This window comes from Zonotrichia albicollis, chromosome 2 (assembly GCF_047830755.1).
Source record: "Zonotrichia albicollis isolate bZonAlb1 chromosome 2, bZonAlb1.hap1, whole genome shotgun sequence".
Lineage (NCBI taxonomy): Eukaryota > Metazoa > Chordata > Aves > Passeriformes > Passerellidae > Zonotrichia > Zonotrichia albicollis.
Genome location: NC_133820.1, coordinates 60,228,793 through 60,250,516, shown reverse-complemented (window position 1 = coordinate 60,250,516; position 21,724 = coordinate 60,228,793). Strand labels below are relative to the sequence as shown.

General features: G+C 51.0%; 2 protein-coding genes across 2 annotated transcripts in view; both read left to right on the top strand.

Moving 5' to 3' along the window:
• FLT3 (fms related receptor tyrosine kinase 3) overlaps positions 1–9,283 on the top strand; it is a 42,661-nt gene extending 33,378 nt beyond the window's left edge. Inside the window, exons 16-24 of the mRNA XM_074535272.1 lie at positions 972–1,082; positions 3,047–3,200; positions 3,563–3,693; positions 4,076–4,200; positions 4,556–4,678; positions 5,297–5,408; positions 5,492–5,591; positions 6,909–7,014; positions 7,682–9,283. Of these exons, the coding sequence (XP_074391373.1) occupies positions 972–1,082; positions 3,047–3,200; positions 3,563–3,693; positions 4,076–4,200; positions 4,556–4,678; positions 5,297–5,408; positions 5,492–5,591; positions 6,909–7,014; positions 7,682–7,816 (1,097 nt within the window). The 3' untranslated portion in view covers positions 7,817–9,283. The remainder of the gene's footprint in view (positions 1–971; positions 1,083–3,046; positions 3,201–3,562; positions 3,694–4,075; positions 4,201–4,555; positions 4,679–5,296; positions 5,409–5,491; positions 5,592–6,908; positions 7,015–7,681) is intronic.
• An 8,933-nt stretch (positions 9,284–18,216) lies between these two features.
• Positions 18,217–21,516, top strand: CDX2 (caudal type homeobox 2). The gene is made up of 3 exons (XM_074536223.1): positions 18,217–18,721; positions 20,886–21,031; positions 21,197–21,516. The coding sequence occupies exons 1-3, from the start codon at positions 18,217–18,219 to the stop codon at positions 21,368–21,370; spliced, it is 825 nt and encodes a 274-aa protein (XP_074392324.1). The 3' UTR covers positions 21,371–21,516.
• Positions 21,517–21,724: the final 208 nt, after the last annotated feature.

The window sequence follows — 21,724 nt, the reverse complement described above, 5'->3', positions numbered from 1 at the left end:
CACAGAATGTTGGAGTACTTTGCACTGGAAGAGATCTCTAGGATCACTGAGTCCATCTGTTAACCATCACTGTCAAGCTCACCACTACACCAAGTTCCTCAGTGGCACATCTTTTAAATGCATTCAGGGATGGTGACTCAACCACTTCCCTGGGCAGCCTGTTCCAGTGCTTGACAGCCCTTTTGGTGAAGATATTTTTCTGAATATCCTATCTAATCGTCCTCTGGCACAAAGTGAAGTGTTTCCCCTCATCCTTTGACTTGTTACTTGGGAAAAGAGACCAGTATCCACCTCACACACCTTTTGTTATATATTGGAATGAGCTTCACACTGATGCCAGCACCCTGCCCACCTGTGTGCCCACACAGCCCCTCCTGCCAGCACTGCCATTCAGGTTTTCATCCCCCATTTCCACATAACCATCAGTTTTATGCTTCCTTGGCCCACTCCTTTGTGGCTGTCTTTGTGGAAGCTCGACTTGATCATTCTGGTTCACGTACACAACTCACTGAAGTCGTGAGCACCAAATGCTCGCTGAAAAACAAGACTGAAGCTGTCACTGAAACACAGAGTGGCCCTCTCAGCTGCTGGATTGCAGCTGGTTGTGTGCCATATGGCTGCCATTTTCCTCTCTTGACATTTCTGTGCCACAGGCCTGTCTGCCATTTTTTCTGTGCTTGGGAACACTTTAATATATTGCTGTCATTCCTTGCCAGCCCAAGAATGACAAATGTTGACATTTAATGACTGCTTTCCCAAGCTCTCAAATGATCTGCACTCACACACAAATTTAGCTTCCACCTTTGACTGAATCTTTTTATACTTTGTAAAGTTTTTTTTTAGGATGTTCCCAAATGTATTGTCAGTCCAATGAATTTGAAATTAAGATTTGCATGTGACAAAACATCACAACCATTAAAATTTTCATTTCTTTGCCAGAGATTCACAAATCTGTATTATTGCTTTTACAGAAAAACCTGATGCTTCAGAAGAAGATGCTCTAATGTCTGAGCTGAAAATGATGACTCACATTGGAAGCCATGAAAATATTGTGAACCTACTAGGAGCTTGTACTCTGTCAGGTAAATTGAAATTGTGGAAAAGTACCAACTAAAACCACTAGAATAACGAGGACTAATTTTGCTGTTCTGTGCTGGCCCAAAATAAGATGAAGACGAACTGAAAGCAAATTTAAGGCCATGCATGTGTACAGAAAAGGGTCATTTCAGATTATACTGGCAGGAAGTGATACAACAGTCCTTCTGTAGAATAGGATTTCCTGTTATGGTGGTGATGGCACTGGTACAAGCCAGTTTATTAAGTGAAAAGGAAAAATTTATCTGGTGTCAGGGACTTTGTATACACATTATTATGTTCACAAAGGAAATTATAATTTAATTTTTTTTATTCATGTGGCTCATCAATGAATGGATAAAAATAGCAAAAAGATACACAGGAAAAAAGAAGAAACTGAAAAATTACAGGGGTAGGAGGGACACAAAAGAAAGGAATGAGTGGAGTAAATAATGGAAAGAGGGACAACCTTTTAAAGGACCAAATGTAGAAACAAAACTGAAGAATGAAAAAAATAAGCAAAGGTAGGCTAAGATGAAAGTAGTGAGATAATATCATTGATTAATTAATGTGTGACTCATGTTGTCATTGAGGTAATTTACACAGCTATTCTTGTCCCAAGAACTGCTTCTCTGGCCAGTCCAATGCTGAACAAGAGGGGGTGAAGAAAGGCTAAAGAACAGATCAGCTTGGGAAATGCCAGGGTTTTACCCAGTGTAGGTCCATATCAGGAACTGTAACACCTGGCACTGAAAAGCTTGGCAGATTTTCCATCATAGTTATTTATTTAGTCAGAAAGATCAAGCAGAACAGTTGTTTCTTCAGTTTACATCAGTGACAGTACTGTCAGGCCCAGACATGTGAGGGGTAAGAGGAAAGCAGAGAAATAGATTGTTCTTAGTAGCTTTAGCTGGTTTAAAAATATACAGACTGCCACTGCCTTCTGGAACAGCGGGCAGGATGTGATGGTGCAGGCAGGAGAAAGGAACAGCAGGCAGGGAAGACCTGCTTAGTCTGGTAGAGTAGGGCAGGAGCACTTCCAGCCTTATCCCAGCGCCATTTTCAGCAGTATTTACATGGTTCTCAAGACTTTCCCATCCATCCTCTGAGAGACTTTGCAGCTTTTTCCAGTGTGCCCTACCTTGCTTGACAGTGGCCTTCTGTCAGAAATATCCACAGATTCGTGGTCAGTCTTTCTGGGCCAGAAGTGGTGGTGGCAGAGTGAGGATTTGCAGTGATGTGTGACCACTCTGAACTCTGCTGGCTGGTCATGGCTTTTATCCAAGCCTGCCTGGGTCAGGACTTGGATGCATTTTTCCTTTCTTGAGAAAGTGTCCTGGCCAGTGGCAGGTCAGGACACTTTCTCAAGGGAGGAAAATACATCTCTTAAAATACATCTCTTGCAGCTCTGCTTAAGACACCTCCCCTTGCATGGGATGTCCCTCATCTATCCCTCATTTATCCCTCATTTTAGAACCCAAAGTACTCTCAGGTTTCAGGTGGTCTTCTTGGGGAAAAGTAAAATGGATCTTTCCAGAGCACGAAGGTTGCACAGATAGATGGAAGGATGTAGGTCAGAGGATACAAATTCACACCATCCAGATAATTAATGGGAATCGTCTCCTGCTTGAACCCTGCATGGTTTAGAAAACATGCTGCATCCTTGTAGCCTGTACTGTCCTCCCCATTGCCACTGGGATGGGCAAGGATTTTTGTTTCGATAAGCAATTTTCAAAACAGTTTGAGAGATGCACCACAAGGACAAAGTTACTCAGACTTTCCAAGGGACATTACAGTCAGTAAACAAATTCTCATTATGTGCCTATCAGTACAGCTTATCCACCTGGGAATAGGAGATGCTTGGGATGTTTTAACACAGATTAATCCTGAGAGAAAATGAAGCAGCATTAGGGTTTTAATGGGGAGGGTGCTATAAATAGCAGCAGGCTATTTACATTTCCAACTATTTCAGGACCAATCTACTTGATATTTGAATACTGTTGCTATGGTGACCTTCTGAACTACTTGAGGAGCAAGAGAGAAAAGTTTCACTGGACATTGACAGATATTTTTAAACAACAAAACTTCAGCTTTTACCACAATATCCATCAGGATCAAAACTCTAGGTAAAGGATTTAGTAATAATTTGATAATTTTAAAAACTGCTATTGCTTTTCAACTGCATTCTCACCTGTGCTGTGTACACTGGTGAAATTATTGAATTCTTGAGAATGTGCCTTCACATACTTTAATAAACAATGCCTTATGAGGAACTGAGATTCGATTCTCCTTATGGAGACTGCACAAGACAAAAAACCTCTTGTTTCTCTTCCCAGTTTTGAGAAGAGTCATGTCTGTGTCCAGGTTTTTAATAGTAGTAACTGTCCATGTTTTTCACTGCAGAAGAGTTTATGTGTAGAAGATTATGTGATAAATTAGATGTGATAGATTATGTGTGAAACCTTTGAAAATGTAATGACTGCTCCAGGACAGGGACTCACCTGAAGTACAGTGGGAACACGGCTCTGTGCAGAGGGGATGAATTTGAAACCATGCAAAGAAGTCAAAACATAAATGTGACACTGGAACCAAATGGGATTGTGCTGCTTTCTGAGGAAGGTAAGAGATTAGTTGATTATATCTTCAGGAATGCTGTTTTATCGTATTTTTTTATATTATTGATATGACCAGACTCGATTCCATGACAAAAGAGGCCTCTTTCTATCATATGTTTCTCTTCAGTCCAGGCTGGAGTTTTGCTGGAGGAGGTTTCAACAACACTGAGATCAGAGGCTTATGTTTCTGCTCATGCTGTGAGCATAGTATTTGAATACAAAAATACTCACCTTTGTTTTGTATCTGAGTGAAGGATAAAAAAGATGGATGCTCTTTGTGATGTTGCTCTTGGTAGGAGCATGTGAAAATCCTTTATAACAGTCAGTGGGATTGATCAGAGTGAGGAAGTCCATGGAAAACTCATACTTTTGATTATTTTTTACAGATAAAATTAATGATGCAGGCACACCAGTGGATGAAGAAGAAGAATTTAATGTGCTCACTTTTGAAGACCTTCTTTGCTTCTCTTATCAAGTTGCCAAAGGAATGGAATTTCTTGAGTCCAAATCGGTATGGCGAAGGGTAGCAAATTTTTCAGATAGAAAAGATGCTAAAAATAGGTCAGTTTATAAAAGGCAGGTTGAGGAACAGAGCCACTCAGTGGCAAGCTTGAACTATACCTCCTTCCCTGGTTTAACAGCGAAGCCTGGGCTGCAGTTTTGGGCAGCACCCTGAGTAAGAAGCAGCTGCACGGCACCTTTGTGCCTGCTCTGGCCCTGTCCCCTTGCCACCAGCAGCCAGGGGGTGTCCAGCTTGGCCATGCACCAAACTGCTGAAGTGGGAGGGGGTGCCAGATCAGAGGGCAGGGAACTGTCCACCACTGGCACCAAATGCTCCGAGCGTTAATCCTTCCTTTCCTTCTAAGTGCATCCACAGAGACCTCGCTGCCCGGAACGTACTGGTGACCCACGGGAAAGTGGTGAAAATCTGTGACTTTGGCCTTGCCAGAGATGTAATGAACGATTCCAACTACATTGTCAGGGGCAATGTAAGTTCATGAGGGCTCTCTGGTTTTCACAGCATTATAAGAATTATTAGGAACTAAGAAAGAAAAGTTTTGAATTTTTTAATTCCTTTTTAGCTTTGTGCATATCTGTATGGGCAATGCAGAAATCTCAGTTTTTCCTGCCCTTGGCAAAAGCAAATTCTTAGATTATAATTAAACTAATCAAGCTGGTTCTGTAAATGAGATGGTACCCATGCTCTTTTTAAAGCATCCATTGATGGAAGCACTGTGAATTGTTTACTATTGTGGGCAATAACAGTGTAGGACAACAGCATATGTGCCAGAGCCTCTGGCTTTATGAAGAAATACTGTGTGGACATCTCCATCTGGGCCACTCTATGCTTGAAGTCAGAGGAAGGAAGGTGGCTCTTCCAGGACTGAGCTCATCTCTTCTTTAAATAGTCATCTAAAATGGATGAGATTAGGCTCTTTAGGAGTGTCCATTTCTCTCTGCAATGGGAATGTCCAGGGGTTGCTGACAGAGACACAGCCTTGCACACAGCAAACATGAATGCTGGCAGTGAGAAGCACACACCCAGAAAGGCTGTGTCACATTCTGTGTCACAGCATGACCTGGCCTCCATCCCCCTGTCTGCACAGGCTCGGCTGCCAGTCAAATGGATGGCCCCTGAAAGCTTGTTCGAGAGGACATACACCATGAAGAGTGATGTCTGGTCCTATGGAATACTGCTGTGGGAAATATTCTCCCTGGGTATGTCTAACAGTGGGGCAAAAGAGCAGTGCTTGGTTTTGGCAGCTTCTGAACTAACACATATTCTCTGACAATTTCCACAGGTGTAAATCCTTACCCCGGTATTCAGGTTGACACAAATTTCTACAAATTAATACAAAGTGGATTTAAAATGGACCAACCATATTATGCTACAAAAGATGTGTAAGTGTATTTCCAAGTGATGCAGAGCATGAGAATTTATACTTACTAGGTCACTGTTTGAGTGACCTTTTATTTATTGTACACTATCTCTTACCCAGAATTAGTTGCAAAATGTGAGATCTTCCTCTAAATCTAACAAAGGCTGCCTGATCCTGCAGGTTTTGTTCTGAACCAGAAGTGATCAACACTATTGGTTATGTGCATTTGACAGGACTAATTTATTATATTTATTTAGTTGTGCCTTCTTTCCCTAGGGAACTTCTTATTCTCACACCGCAGATATTTTCCTCCTTTTTTTTCTTATTTTGCTTTTCTCTTTTTTCTTTTCTTTCATTTTATTTTTTCCCCCAAAAGCTATGTTTTCCATATTGACTAAATTTTTGGTGGGTTCTTTCCTACACTTTATTATTTAATCAAGCATTACCAGGTTTGTTTCAGTTCCAGGTGGCTAGGGATCCTCTTAGATAAAAGCCCTGCTAAGGAAGAGTTGGGGGAAGCTAATTCTTTGCTCTCATCACACAATTTTCAGCCTGTGCCTCTGTGCCTGGGTGGACTCTGCCTAGAGGTGGGCCCCAGGGAACAAGAGAAGAGAAGGTGACAGAGAATTATGAGGTCTGGAACATGGAGGAGAAGAGAACCTTGGGTTGGCCAAGCTCTTCTGGCAGACATTTTATAGATGCTGTACGGACTGAGTGCCTTGCTATGGCACTGCACTTTTCTTATCCTCACCACAAAAAGGTTGTAATGGCATTAAAAGTACAGGGGAATCTGACAGATTAACCCATGAAAGATTGCTCTGGGGGGTTTAAATATCAGGGAGCCTATTGTCCCAGTAACTTTGCAAGGGACTTTAGCAGTCAGGCACGGCATTGATGCCTGATGAAGCTGCAATATTTGTAACGTAGTATTTAAATTTCAGAAATATTTTTTGACGTCAAATTACATTAAAAGACTTGCTGTGAAAGATTTACTTAAGACTACATAGACCACAAGGAGCAGGTTTAGTTTCTGTGAAGGACAGGCATTGTCTTCCTAACATTTTCTCTATGGAAGCTGGAAAACGAACATCGTGCCATTATGTGTCATATCACAAGGAAGATTTTACTAAGGACTCTGATTAAGTCACTGTAAAATCATTTCACCTTTTATCCTTATCTTTCTGCTTCTTTTCCACTGATGCAACACTGTAATTCTGGCCTCTTTCTATAACATCATTCTGATCCCCATGATTCCCCATTCAAGTCCTGCAATTCCACGCAGTCACTTACAGAGAGTCCAAGGGCTAACAAGTTTTGTGTGCCATCTTTCCTTCTGCAGATATTGCATGATGCAGTCCTGTTGGGCTCTTGACTCCAGGGAAAGACCCTCTTTTTCTCACCTGGTTTCCTCTCTGGCCCATCAGCTGGCTGAGGCAGAAGGAGCAGTAAGTAAATACAGTGAGATGAACATGTGAACACAGTCTGGGTTTGGGTTTGGGTTTTTGTGGGTTATATGTAGCTCCACAGATCACCATGAGATGAGGGATAGCCTCCTGCTTTCTACTGAAGTACACAACTCTATTATGGATATATTGCCCATGGATCCATTTAAGAGCTTGGGGCAGGTTTTTCTGCCATCAGAAAGAATCCTGACCTTGCTGATGAGGATTTTCTTCCTCCCACTGGGACTCTGGAGAGCTGAAGTCTCTCAGCCTGTGCTGAGGGAATGGACTTCCCTCGTGCAGCAGCCAGTGCAGTCAGGTTTGGTGATGCTGCTTGCTGCCATGGGAGGGGAGCTGAGCCTGCACCAGGGGGTCTCATGAGGGATCACCGTGCCATGTCCTCACAGACAGAATGCTGCATGTCATTCCCAGAGGTCAAAATAATAAAGATCATCTGAGGAAGTCCTGTTCTGTCCATAGCAGATGTTTATCTCCTTTTCAGGAAGGATAAACAATTCCTTTCCAAATTCCCAGTTGCTACTTGGGTATCCACTCTGGACTAAACACACTATTTCTCAGTGCCTGCTCTGCTTCATTGGGAGGAGAGCACTTTTCCAAATACAATAAATAATAACAGAAGATATCTTTTACTTCTTCTTCCCAATTCTAGATTTACCATAATACAAAGAAAAGCCTTGCTACACACCATTCCAGCATCAAAACTAAACCTCGTGTGAACAGAGATGAGGAATCTCTGCTGTCCCCAGTTGTGCTCCAGCATGAAGACCCTCAGGCTGAAAAATAATCTGAGTTGTGGATTTGGTCTCAGTATTGTCATGCACTCTGTGTACGATAAGTGGTTTATATCAGCTCTAGGAAAAGAAATTGTCACCAGCTGCTGCACTGTTTGTGTTTCTTGTGGGCCAGTCAGTATTTATGTGAATTTTTGAGAAGAAGATGTAATTCATTTGTTTGAATTCAGCAAACACATCTATAGCAAGACAGTTTTTTGCTGCCTCTCTCCAACTGAATATTTCTTTTCCTGGTGCTGTGTAAATAGTGCCCAATCAACATATTGAATTATACTTTCTTGCCACATTGCAAGCAAATATGAGAGAATCCACAGTAATTTCAGTCAATGTTTACAAGCATTGACTATGCAGCTAAAGAGGGCTGTTGTGATTTCCAGAAGTGCTATTTTCACATCTTCATCTCCAGATGTCAAGGAGTGCTGGGAAAAAACCCCATTGGAGTCACCAGTTTTAGATGTCCAAATTTTACAGTTCTATCAGTCTTGATTTACAATGAGCTCTTAGTTTGATTGATGGTTTTACCCTTTTGGGTATTTGGGTATTTGGGTATTTGGGTATTTGGGTATTTGGGTATTTGGACATCTCAGTGGTAGTGAAGTATGGGTGGTGGGTGCTCAGTTCAGGTGAGTTCATTTTATCAAGATTTAGTTACTCATGTGGCCTCTACTCAGCCAGGCTACATTCTGCAACTGCTGATGAGAGATAGGGATTCCTTTTCACCTTAAATAAGCATCTAAAATAACCAGGAGGAGTGATATTTGGAGATAACCTTCTACCTCCCTGGTCTGGAAAATCCAGGTGGCAGTCTCCAGCTGGAAGACTCACTTCAGCTGAGTTACAGTTAATTCCATTCATGGGGCTTTGTGTGTTTTAATAGCAAATTAAAAAAATGTTTAATTTTGAAGAAATTACATTCTGTAATTTAGGAGTGTACTATCATCTCTCCAAATCCCCAGAATTCAGCCTGGGTGTATGAACACTGCTGCACTAAAATGAAGCTATGCCTCTAACTTTCTCACAGACTCCCAGGACAATACCCAGAGGCTTGATGTGTTTTCAGTATACTTAAAAAGACAGCTATTTTCACTATGAGGTTTAGGAATTTCTAAATGCAACTTTCATCATGACTAATAGGATACATTTGTCTACATCATGGTGGATCAAGATGAGAATATAGTGGTTAATAGTTTTTTCTCTTTTACATTTTACAAGGTGCTAAATTCAGTTAGGATTTTTCAGAGGCAGATCTTATAAAATAATAACTATTCATAGATTATGCTATCACAGATATTGAGCTGCTCTTTACTAACACTGTCTGAAAATAATGTTGTTATACAGTGATTATGATTTGTATATTTTTGTTAATGTTATTAATAATTATCAATGAATCATCAGTTTTTTAATCAGATACAAACTGCTGAAGAGCAATCTGGAGATATTTAGACAGAAATAAATGTTAACATTGCATTCTCTGCAAAATGTATATTATTTTTAACATACCCATAAGGGTTTGAAGATGTTCATCTGCAAGGTGTCACTGTTCAGCACTGTTAGCACACAGCCTGCAGTGGCTGGACAGTGGGAGTTAAGCATCTTGTGAAGACAGGAGTTTTCAGCCTTCAAATTTAAAAGAACCTAATGTTGCACTGGCCACTTCCAAGCCTGGCTGGCCTTAGAAACTAAGAAGATGTGAACTTGGCTCAAATAGGAACAGATGGGAGTCCCATGTACTTAAAAACAAGCCAGGGAGCTGCGTCACATGCTTATCCACAAGACTCGAAAAGAACTGGAAATAGCTCATCTGGCCCCATCACCACTACTGAGCTGAGACTTGGGAATATAAAGGCCAATAGAGAACCTTGGAGCAAGTACAACTTCTCATGATTCACACATGAAAAGCAGCTCAGGCAACACAGCACTCCATGAGGAAGAGCAATCAGGAGAATAACCCTCCTCTATGGGCTGAATGTGTGGGAAGTTGTGAATCTGCTTCTACACACAGAAGAGATGGACAGAACAAAGCTACAGGAGGTACTGAGTGAAAAATCATTTCTTTTAGGACATTTTTTTTCCAGGATGCTTCCCACACAACTTAGCAAAGTGGTGGTCCATTCCTGAGGCTTGTGCAGAGCCACAGACAGTGCTGTTTAGGGATCAGTTTCATGATCTTTGAAGGGAAATGCCCACATTTCTCTCACGGGATCCAGACCCCTAACCTGTGCCTCCAGAAGCACGTTGTCAGGAGAAAGTGGTGAATTGCCCCCTGTAGTGAATGGGGAGAGTTAAGCTTGTCTGAAGATCTCCAGCAGAGATGCCTTTAGTCTAAGGCGGATGCCTTAAGTTAGGAACAGTTTGACAAAGATCCAGTAATCATTAATCCGGGGAGAGGAGCAATAGAAGGGTTGAGGTCAATTAAAAGTGCTGAAGGCCAAAGGACATTTGAGCTCTCCCTCGCGACAGTAACAGAAATGAGAAGATAATTTGACAGCCCAAGCTGAAAGACAGGATGGCGCTGGGGAAGTTGCCCCAATTTTCTTTCCCCTCCACCTGCAAGGGCGCGCCTCGGAGCCGGCAGCCGTGTCCTGGGGAGCTCGGAGGGCACAGCCGTGTCCCGGGGAGCTCAGACAGCCGTGTCCGGGGAGCTCGGAGGGCACAGCCGTGTCCAGGGCAGCTCGGAGGGCACAGCCGTGTTCTGGGGAGCTCGGAGGGCACAGCCGTGTCCCGGGAGCCCGGAGCTCTCCGCGGGATGCCCGAGCACAGGTGGCCCCGTTCCCGCCCAGCCGGCGCTAGGTGGAGCTCCGCGACCGCGGACAGCCCGAGGGACGCCGGACGGGGACAGGGAGCAGGGCTGGAGCTCGGCGCAGGGAGCCGGGCCAGCCGCGGTGTCTGGACCAGAGCTACGGGAGACCCGGGAGTAGGGATGGGCGTGAGGGTGTCGGTCAAAAGGACTGCACAGCCAAAACCTCGTAGCACCGATAGGACAAACCCAGTACCAGCACAAACCACTCTGCCCCCCCAACCTCCCTCAGAGCATTTTCTCAAACAACCATGTCCTGCTGCCTTGCCAAAAATGTGAGAGACTCTGCTCTGTCCCTATAGAAAAACTGGAGGTACTTCTCCAACACGTCATGCTTTTGGGTTTGGGATATCCCGGATGGGCTCTGTGGGGTCCCTCTGAAAAAAGTTGGGACTTACCAAGTGTTAAACCAGAAGAGAAGAGCAGGAGCGAGCCTGTCATGCATGCTAGCAGTGCCTTTCAGTCCACGTCTTTATGGAGGACACTGTGAAAGGCAATGAAGAAATCCAAGCTCATAGTTGCTCCGGAGCTATTTGCAGTCAGGTTTTAAGAGTCGGAACTTCTGCTGGAAATTATTTCAGGGGCAAAAAAAAAATCAAAGTACGCTGAAGATGAGTGGATCCCATGGAGCTGGATGCACCAAATCTCATCCCCCTTCTCTCAAACATAGAATAAGATCAAGTGCTCAGTGGGTCAGGGCTCAGACTTCCCACTCTGCCACTTTCATTCCTGCATCAATGGCTAATTAATTAGACCATGCAAAGAAAAAAACACCTTTTAAAAAAAAGGCACGAGAATACCCACTCAGATCTGTGGTTGAGAAGGGCTCAAATGGCTTCAGAAAGAGATAGAACCTGAACCCAGCTCCTTCTCAACCTTGGTGAGCATCCCAGCACTATGGAATGGCCCAGCAAGAGTCCTTCCAGGCAGGTTGTCTAAAACCTGGGCTAGATTCATCCTTCCTGAAATGCTTTGTAATGAGATAAATAGTGCAACTTCTGGGGATCCTGCCTTACAGGTCACTGACAGATTAAAATTAATGTGTTTAAGGCTGTGCCAGAAAACTGATAGAGTAACACTCCTTGAAGATGTGTGGGTGCCCTGGGACACAATCTGGTTCAGATCTCAGCTGAGAAGGAATTCTGAAGAGCTGTTTGTGGAGAGAGGTGGAAAAGTGGTGGCGCTCCTGTGGTCGCCTCCACAGAGGCACATAAAGACTGCTGTGGGAGCCAGTTCATTTAAACACTGCTTAGCTGGGATGAAAACAGACAGGAGATGCTGACAGTCACCCAGTCCTGCTGACATGAATTGTCTACACCTACTCATGATCAAGCTACTGTATAGCTTAGCACCACAGCTAAGCTCTGATACTTAGCCTCTTTCCAGGCGCACTAGGGTTCTTCTCCCTCCTTGTTCTATGCATCCACTGGCTGAAGGAAACCCAGAAGTTACTTCTAGTGACAGCCCTCCAGTCCCACCAGCGCTGTGACTGTCCCATCCACAGAGGAGGCTTGGAGGCTTCAGATCATAAAGAGATGCCTTGCTCAAGTTTCCAAAATAGTTCTCTTGGAGAAGTAACTACATGATGCGTTCGGGGTTCTCCGTTGGAAAATCTCCTGTGTGTAGGGCTGCCCTGGGTGAGGAGGGGCTGTGAAGCTAAACTGGGCCAGGCTGGGCTGGTCCCTGGGAGCTGAGTCATGGAGGAGAGCCTGGGGCAGGGGAGTGTGGACCACAGCTGGGAAGCCAGATCTGGGTCTGCCTGCCCCCACCTTCAGCTCCTTTTGGGGCTTCTTTTCAGCCCAGAAACAAAATGTAGCGAGATTCCTTTTCCCTCTCAGAAACTAGAATAACTGGGAGCAAATGTGAGGTGGTGGAGAGCAGTCAGGTACCAATTTCTCCTTGGAGCCAGAAGGACTAAGGTTTTGGATTGGAGGGTAAAGGTTTGTCAGGGGAGAAAGATGAGTCTTCTTCTGCCTTCCTACAGCTCCATCGTAAGGAAAGGTCCCACATGGGAGCCTTGGCCTGCTCCCTGCCAGGCCAAAGAACTGCTTGGCATTTCTCTGCTTTGGGCTCCTACATTTGTTAGCATGAAATACTATCCACAAAGCACCATGGCCCTTCAGGGATGGGTACAATTATGATCTTGCAAACAGCAAACCATCTTCATGGGTCAGCAGCACCCTGTGTCTCTGCTCACTGAAGGGGTTCATAGAAGTCAGCCATGGAGCTCAAGGCTGAGGGACACAGTGGCATGGGGCAACCAGCCCATAGCATCTTGCCATGGAAGGGCTTGGAGCAGAGCGAATGGTGGAGAAAAACCCGCAAGACTAGCATGTGTTGTGGAGATGGGGACAACACACCCAAGGGGGGGTGCATCACCTCCCTGCTAAGGATTCAGAGCTGGGAAATGTAGATTAATCAGCGAGGAAAGCAGTGAGGGCATCAGCCTTCAGATTGCCCTTGGGAGAGGGAGATAGCAGGGGGCAGGCACACACAGGGGCAGGCAGACTGGTGGCAATGTGTGCAAACCATTTTACAGCCCAAATTCGGGGTTTTGCTTGCCACGGGAGACGACACTCGCGTTAGAGGCTCCATCCCACCAGCTGGGCCCGGACTTGTGGTTTCCCGGGGCGAGGACCGGGAGAGTGGGGCCAGCCTCTGCCTGGGCGTCCCGTGCAGGCCGCAAGGCCGGGGCCGTGAGGGTGGGGAGCCCCGCGCTCCGGCTGCATCCCGTGGGATGATAACAGCGGCCCTGCGTGCTGCGGGGAGCGTCCGTGGGTGGGCGGGGGTGTCCTTGGGGGGCAGAGGTGACAACAGTCGAGCCCTGGGCCTCCCCTCCCATGAGAGGGAGCGCTCCCGCCCCGCCCGGCCCGGTCCGTGCCGCGGTGCGCGCCGCCGGTGACTCACGGCTCCCGTGACCGGAGCGGGCCCGGCCCGCCCGGGCGGGACAGGCCAGCAGGGGCCGGGCACAGAGCTCTGCGGGCAGCCGGGGCGCCCCGGTGCGGCCTTCATCCTCTGTGACATTTGAAAAAGATAACGAAGTGAGGCAAAGTCAAGTAAAGAAAATTATTAGGATAAAATCTAGCCAAGACTATTTCCTTGGTCAGTAGAGGTGTGCCAGCCGCTGGATCTGAGATGCTGGGACAGCCTCACCCCTCTGGCTGCAGAAGCCTCTGGTGTATCGTACGACCTTTTTTTCCTTCTTCACTGTTTGCGTTCCTGTTTCCTGCAGGCGAGCGGGGCCATGAGAGCTCAGGCCGGGCAGCACCTGTGCAAAGAGGCAGGGCTGGCTGCCGGGCCCGTGGCGGTGCCGGTGCGGGGCGGCGGTGCCCGTCCAGGCACCAGGTGCCACCTTCCCTCCCCGTCTGCCTTCTTCCCAGCAACGCGAACCCGCTCGGGAGCGAGCGCCCAGCATCTAACCCCCTCCTAGAGGCATGTGCTTAAACAAGACGAGTATCAACCCCACGATAAAAGTATTGGGTTATTCTGCAATGTAATCTACATCAAAGCCTCGGGGGCTGCCGGCTTGAAAAGATCCAAGATGTTTTCTGAGTCCTTATCATGTCTGTGCTTAGGGGGAGTCATAAATTCCACAGGTCGGACTAACTAACACACGATTCCTCCTTCCCTTCTCTCTCCATGGCCGCCAAAGGGCTTTCAAGCGGCCTTTTTTTTTTTTTTTTTCTTTACCTTGTAAACAGCGCTCCCGGTTCCGTGTCGTTAAGGTGGAGGGAGACGGAAAGATCCCCCACACCCCACCCCGAGATTCTCCTAAATCACAGAAAAAGGAGTTATACCACAAAGCAAGTAGAAATAAAGACCGTGAATCCGCATCCCCACAGGGGTCCTGCCAGGTGGGAGCAGCCTGTGGAGGAGGGATGTCCCGGGAATTACGGGGACGCCTCTGACCCGGGACGGGAGTCCTCGGGCTGTGCTGTCCGCCCCATTATCCCCAGTCCGCGCCAGCCCCGTGGCCCGAGGCGACAATGAGCGACGTCCCCGAAGCGCTGTGCCCGCTCCGGTTCCTGCCCCGCCGGCCCGGGTTCCGAGGGTCCCGCAGCGGCAGCAGAGCCCTGCCCTGCCCCCGGAGCTTCCCCGCAGCCATACCCTGCCCTGCCCTGCCTCCCACGGAAAAATGTCGGAAATTATTTTTTCAGATCAAGAAATACGGTTGAGGCTGAAGGAGGAGGACAGGGAGCCCAGCGTCTGCCCAGGAGGCAGCGCTGGGTGAAACAGCCCTGCGGGGGGATATTCTTATCGAGGTCAGCGTGGAGGGGAGGGGGAAGATATTTCCCTGCGAACGGTGTCCCCCATCAGGCACTTGTCAGCTTGAGAGGCGTTGGGTCGCAGTTCCCCGCTCAGGGTCTAACGAAATAAGAAAAAAAAAAAAAAAAAAAAAAAAAAAAAAAAAAAAAAAAAACTGAGGAAGCGAAGAGGGAGAGATCAGGCCGCCTTCACCCAGGCTCTGGAGTGGGGGTCTCGTCCCAGACCAGAGAGATGTGAGATGGTGGAGAGCGAGTTTCAAAATACTTCAAAATACCAGGATCCGTACTCCTCTCCCGGATCTGCAGCTCTGGGCCGGAGCTGGCGGGAAAACCCGAGACGAAAGCGGAGAGGGAGAGGGCAGAAAGGAGGGGAGAAAAGGGGTGAAACCGGGCCGAGAGATATCTCCTCTCCCCAACCTCCTTGAGAAGCCCAGATAGTTGGGTATCGGCGCCGGAGAGAGGATAAATCCTGTTCCACTCAAAAGAGAGAGAAGCCCGAAGAGCCACAAAGGCATCTAGGAGTGGATGGGGATCTCTCTTGTTCTAAGGCGATAGTGACGCGGGACAGCGTGTCCCCGTCCCCAGCAGCTGCCGTGGGTCCCGTCCGGGGCGCAGCTGCGCGGCGGCGGAGGGCGCTTCCAAGCATTTATCCGCTGGGGAAGCGGGACTCGTCCCCATCTCGCCGCCGACCCCGGTTAGGGTACGGCTGGTGGGGCTCGGTCTTCCCAAGTCCTCCCCGTACTGGGGGGCAACTGGGATCACTGTCAGAATGGCAGAGCAGCAGAGCAGCGCTCCGGCTGCCATTCCAGTTAGTGGCGGAGGTGTCCCGGAGCCTTATCCCGTCCCTTCGCCAGAGCCCCACCCGAGACCCTCATTTGATCCAGCTGCCCACGGCCCCGGCCCTGCCAGCTCGGGCTGGCCTCGGGTCTCACCCCAAAAAGCTGGCACCTGGCCGCCAGGGATTCTCTGACGGAGCCTTAGACACTGAATCGGGCTGTTTCGGGGCTGATCGGGGTTGCAGTGCGTTTTATTACAATATGTTCAGAGTTTTGTCGTTTTAATGGCCCCTTTCTCCGTTTATGGCATCATCAAACTCACATCTGCATAGATCGGCTCTGTCGGCGCTTATCGGGAGAGGCGATTACATTGATGGGACACAGCGTTTCCCTTCCAGAGTGACAATTCCCTCTCCTGCTCTGACAGCGCTGGGAGCTCCAAGCCCCGCTCCCCTCTCCTCGTTATCCCACCATCGGGGTGAGGGGAAAGTGTCACGGTGGGAATAGGCAACAGAAAGAGAGATTCCCTCCCTAGAAAGCGGCCGGCAGGCATCTCTGCATCCCTGCTGTTGCGCTGCTCTTATCGCAGGCTCGCAACCGCGGCCGCCTGCGAACAAGTGACGGTGTGGGCACAGCATTCCCGGCTGTGTGCAGGGTGGGAATACCCCGTTCCTCGCATACAGGACAAGCACAGCGACTCAGAGGGAGCCGTCTGTGGCCTCTGCCCAAGGAGACGTGCTCCATCCTTTCCTACTTGGGCGTCCCGGTCTCCCAGGACCACTGACACTGGATCCCTTGGGACATTTTGAGAATGAATTTTACTGGCGTTAAAGCCTGGCTCCGCGTCAGCGCCACGCTCAGCACCAAAGGAACGATAGAATGGGGGAAAGAAGGAGAGGGAGATTTTCAGAGAGTGGGTTCGGGATATCTGCCTTTGCAGAGCTGAAATCCGCCCTCAGCTGCTGGACACCCTGTCCCAGCGACACTCCTCGGAGTGCAGAACAGCCCCGCACGTGGAAGGAAAAGCACCCTTGGGACACAACCACGTGGATCTCCGTGTGTAACACCCGGGACAGGAGGGTCCGGGACAGCGCGGGGCCCGTCTGGGGACCCCCGGTAGGACCGAGCCGCAGCCGCCCCAAGGGACCGGGACAGCCGGTGAGAAAGGCTGAGACGGTGCTGCCCTGCTCCGGCGGAAAGTGCTGGGAAAACGGGGGGACATTCCCGTCCCCATCCATTTTTTCTCGGCGGGTGAAAGGTTTCCTCGCTGTGTCATGGGAAAAGATGCGAATATGCAAACGTCGTCTCGCATTGTCCCCGCTCAGGGTGAAAAGTTAAAGCATAAAAGCGGCGGGGGGAAACTGAGAGGGGGTCGCCTCTTCAAAGGGGACTGGCTGGGCTGGGGGAGCGGGCTGCCGCTCGCCTGGGAGCCTCCCTTCCAGAGCCAGCATTTCCAGAGGGTTTCCAAGGAGCTGGGGAGGGAAGAAGTGTGTGCCTGGAGGGACAAGCCGCCGGGCTCCCCGCGGGCTCGGCCGCGCTGCACACGGCGGGGGAATCGCCCAGTGAGGTGACGGGCTCCGGAGGAGGTTGGTGGTTCCCTCCCTGAGGAGAACCATCCCCTGCCTCGGTCCCAAGGCCTCCCCGAGCGGCGGGATTATCCGGCCTCGCTCCCGCGGTGGGTCTGAGGGCAGAGGGTGTTTTAAACGAAGGCACCCCCAGTCCTCGTCCTTTCCCGGACCTGCTGGGCGCGCCCGACCTCGAAGTTCTGCAGGCACACGCGGAGGAAGGAGACAGCGCCCTTGGAGGGGGGAATTTCTCCTCTTACCTCGCCTTCATCGCCCATGACCGAGCGGGAGCGGGTGGGAAGCGTTTTACAAAAAGCAGTAGGCCGTCGCGATGGGGTTTGTTGCTCAAAACAACCACGACAAAATAGCTTTGTGGATTTTTAATCAAAACTCCCTCCTCTTCCGCCCCTTCCCCCCCACCCCCCCCGCCCACCCCCCAATACCAAAGCACAGAGGAGAGCTAGCTAAAGTGCTGCCTACAGATCGGCCGTGATACACGGCTCCCATATTCCCACCCTCGCCCTTAGATCTCCCTCTCTGTCTTTTGCAAGTCTCTTGATTTCATCCTTTGAACCTGTGATTGGAGGTTAAAGTGCACCAGGTTGCAATGGAAGGAGGAAGCTCTTAAACAATAAAGGCTTGAATATTTAGCTGTGATCAGGTCGCTGCCCTCTCCTTATCTTTTTAAATGCAAATCGTCTTTTAGGGGTAGTAGCTATATACCCAGCGCCTCTCCACGTCACCTGCCTTTGGTGTGTCTGGGCCATTACTAATAGAGCCTTGTAAACAATCGTTAATCATGTAAGGACTGCCGGCCATTGGATTCGGACCGGGAGCGCGGACCGGGAGCGCGGAGCGCAGCGCGGGGCCGCGGCCCCTCCGCCTGCCCCCTCCCCGCCCCGGGCAGCCCGGCCCAGGCAGCAGCAGCAGGCGCGCCGCGGCCAGAGCCCCGAGCAGCATGCGGAGAGCCGCCGCCGGGGCCCCGCCAGCATGTACGTGAGCTACCTCCTGGAGAAGGACGGGCCCATGTACCCCGGCCCGGTGCGCCACTCGGGGGGGCTCAACCTGGCGGCGCAGAACTTCGTGGGTGCCCCGCAGTACGCGGACTACGGCGGGTACCATGTGAACCTCGACGGCGCCCAGTCCCCCGGGCCGGCCTGGCCCGCGCCCTACGGCGCCCCGCTCCGCGACGACTGGGGCACCTATGGCCAAGGGGCGCCGCCGGCCGCCGGCGCCGTCCACGGCCTCAACGGGGGCTCCCCCGCCGCCCCCATGGCCTACAGCCCCGCCGACTACCACCACCACCACCACCACCCGCACGCCCACCACCACGCCGGCCCCGCGCCCCACTGCTCCGCCGGGGTCGTGCAGCCCCTCAACGCCGCCGCCAGCGCCGCCGCCAGCGCCGCCCCCGAGCCGCTGTCCCCCGGTGGGCAGCGCCGCGGCCTCTGCGAGTGGATGAGGAAGCCGGCGCAGCCCCCGTTCAGCAGCCAGGGTAAGTGCGGGCCGGGGCCGGGCGGGCCGGGGCTGCCCCGCCGACGAGTCCCCCGAGGCGCCGCCGGCTCCCCGTTTCACTGGGCAGCTCGGCAAAGCCCTTTCTCGGGGAGAGCTCCCAGAAACAAACCCTCCCGAGGGTCGGTCCTCGGAGAACAGGGCTGCCGGGCTCTACCGACAGCGCTCAGTGCTGGTGCCGGGCCGGCGCTCGGCCGGTGAGCAGCCGCTGCCGGCCCCGGGGTTCGGTGCCCGGGGTGCGCTCCGGCGGAGCAGGATGGAATGGTCCGGATCCCGAGGAAACGCTCGTTCTTCCTGCCACTGCTCCGCTCTCCTGCTTATAGCCACTTAGAAGATTTTTATAACCAATTATAGTCATATAAATCATCGGCCGGTGTCGCTCCGCATTTGTTTCTGAGTCACTGGGCGCCTGCCCTTTATTAAGGTCTCAGTGCGGCCAGGCCTCCCGAGCGACAGCGGCGGCCACTTGCCAGCCTTATCCCTGCGGGCCGTGCCGTGCCCCGGCCGGGCCGGGCCGGGCCGGGCCGTGCGAGGGCGTGCCCTCCCGAGTCAGGCCGCAGCCGGCGCCGCGCTCCCTTGTGATGTTAATACCCCCGCAGACCCTCTCTTTCATTCCCACCGTGCATCTGCCAGGGGACATGCGCGTCCCGCGCTTTGATATACGCCTTCCACGGCTACTACCTCCTCTTTTTCTTTTTTAATTTTCTTTCTTTTTTTTTTTTTTAATTTTTTCAAATATTTGTATATAGTGGCCGGGAAAAAAAAAAAAGGATGACGACTTTCGCAGAGAATAGTGACTTATGGCATTCCCCTCTCATCCCCTGCCTTGTGTGACCGACTGCAGGGCCGGCGGGGGTGCCCCGGCCGGAGCGGAGCCATGCGGGTGTCGCGGCTGCGCCTGTGGCCGCCGGCCCCGGGGGAAGAGCCTCGGTGCCCCTGTGCCGGCCGCTGGCACTGCCACGTCCCGGGGGCCGGTGGAACTCCTACAGGCCCACCGCGCTTCCCACAGCAGCCCGTGGTGTTCCCACAGTTTGGGCTTGTGCGGTGGTGGCCGGTCCCTTGTCTCCATTCAAATTCTGCCTTTGGAGCCAGTGTTTATGTTAATGTGCAGAGCTGGGGGGATGAAAGCGCCTGCCGCCATTTGTTCAGTAGTGGTAATTCAAACAGAATGTGGCTGTCATTAAGGCTTTGAGAAGGGTTTTTCTTTGATAAGATCTCCTTGTCCTGCATTGTTTGGGATTGTGTTCCCTATTCACTGGCTCTGGGGGGTTTTCTCTGATCAGGCTTGTATCTTTACAGGGTGCTTTTGTTGTGGTTTGCAGAGAGTTTACCTGAACAAAGTCAGCCTGCTAGCCATTAAGCACCTTGGGGGCAGAGACTCCCCGCCTCGGCTCCCTGGGGAACGGGAGAGCCGGGGACACAACCAGTCAAACAAGAAACCCTCGGGAAAAAGGAGGTCAGCGGCTGCGGCGGTGCATTCTCACCAGCTGCTAGCTGGCATCGCCTTCGGGTTCCCTTGGCTTTCGGTGTTTGGTTTGGGGTTTTTTTGTTAGTTTGTTGGCTTGGGTTGTTGGGTTTTTCTGAGCTCTGAAGTTGTACGTCAAACTTTCAGGCTTCCCACGAAATCCCTGCAGCTCCCGTGCCGTAACAGAAAAGGGGGAGCTGGCCCTTGAATTCATGAGTGCTTCCCGACAGCCGCTCCCGATTCTCCGCCCTTAAGACGGCTGTTTCTCGTTTAGAAACGAAATCACCGTGCCCTCAACGGGCCTTTTCTTTCTTTCTTTCCCATTTCCTCTTTCTCTATAAAAAGTTTGTTGTCGCTGGGGAAGGCAAAAGCCAACAAGTGCACAGTGAAGGCGTCCCCGTGCGAGGCAGGGCTGCGCGGTGGGGCCAGGGCTGCCAGCCGGGGTTGGGAGCTCTGCGCCCTCGGGCAGGCCTGGCACTGATGTCCCACAACCCAAGGAGAACTGCGGAACGTCTCCGCTCCTCTGCTGCGCTCAGCAGAGCCTAGGGCAGGGGGAGGCGAGCAGCAAGCCCGGGAGGGGGGATAGGACTGCACCTGATCGCTCTGCACCGCAGACAGAATGGCTGCGCTCAGCTCTGCCCTTTGGCTTTGACTTTCTCAACCCTGGCTTTGTGCTCCGCAGTTAAAACCAGGACGAAAGACAAGTACCGCGTCGTGTACACCGACCACCAGCGGCTGGAGCTGGAGAAGGAGTTCCACTACAGCCGCTACATCACCATCAGGAGAAAAGCGGAGCTGGCCTCCAACCTGGGGCTGTCGGAGAGACAGGTCTGTCCCAAAAGTGGCGCTCGCCACGTGTGGCCGGGCTGCGCGGGGGCAGGATGCTCGGGGTTGGGATGCTTGGGGCTGGGATGATCTCGGTGAGAGCCCCTGGGAGGAGGATAGATCCCCGGCGAGCTGTCCTCCCTCACTCCCCTCTCCACCTCCGGGCAGGTGAAAATCTGGTTCCAGAACAGGCGGGCGAAGGAGAGGAAGATCAACAAGAAGAAGCTGCAGCAGCAGGCGCAGCCCGGCGGCGCGGAGCCCCTCAGCCCCAGCGGCTCCTTGCAGGGCCCCGCGGCGGCGGGGGCGGGCTCCGCCGGGCTGGGCCCCGCCGCCCCGCAGTGACCGCGGCCGGGACAGCGGCGCAGGGACTGCTGGAGGGCGCAGCGGAGCGGGCCGGGCCGGGGGCACCGAGGGAGCGGCCCCCGATGCACTGCACCGCCCCGCGGGGCCGGCCGTGTGTACAGGTGTACAGTGTTTGTGTCTCGTCGTCCGGGGGAAGCGTGTCCATCGCTTTCTTAATATTATTATTATCTTTGGGTGCTTTTTTTTACCCCGGAATTTGTTTGGTAAAGTGGGGGCGCTGCCTGCCAGTCGACCCCCGGTATATCTCAGGGATTCGGTCCAAAAAGACCTTTGCAATGTTGTTGGGCTAATGATGAATTTTAGCAGGAAAAAACCAATAATTAAAGCACATGT

Bases quoted from the DNA above. Each gene is read 5' to 3' on its own strand.
- CDX2 (XM_074536223.1), top strand. From the start codon at position 18,217: ATGTACGTGAGCTACCTCCTGGAGAAGGACGGGCCCATGTACCCCGGC. The intron at 18,722-20,885 runs GTAAGTGCGGGC...TGTGCTCCGCAG, and splicing joins GCCCCCGTTCAGCAGCCAGG to TTAAAACCAGGACGAAAGAC. The intron at 21,032-21,196 runs GTCTGTCCCAAA...ACCTCCGGGCAG, and splicing joins TGGGGCTGTCGGAGAGACAG to GTGAAAATCTGGTTCCAGAA.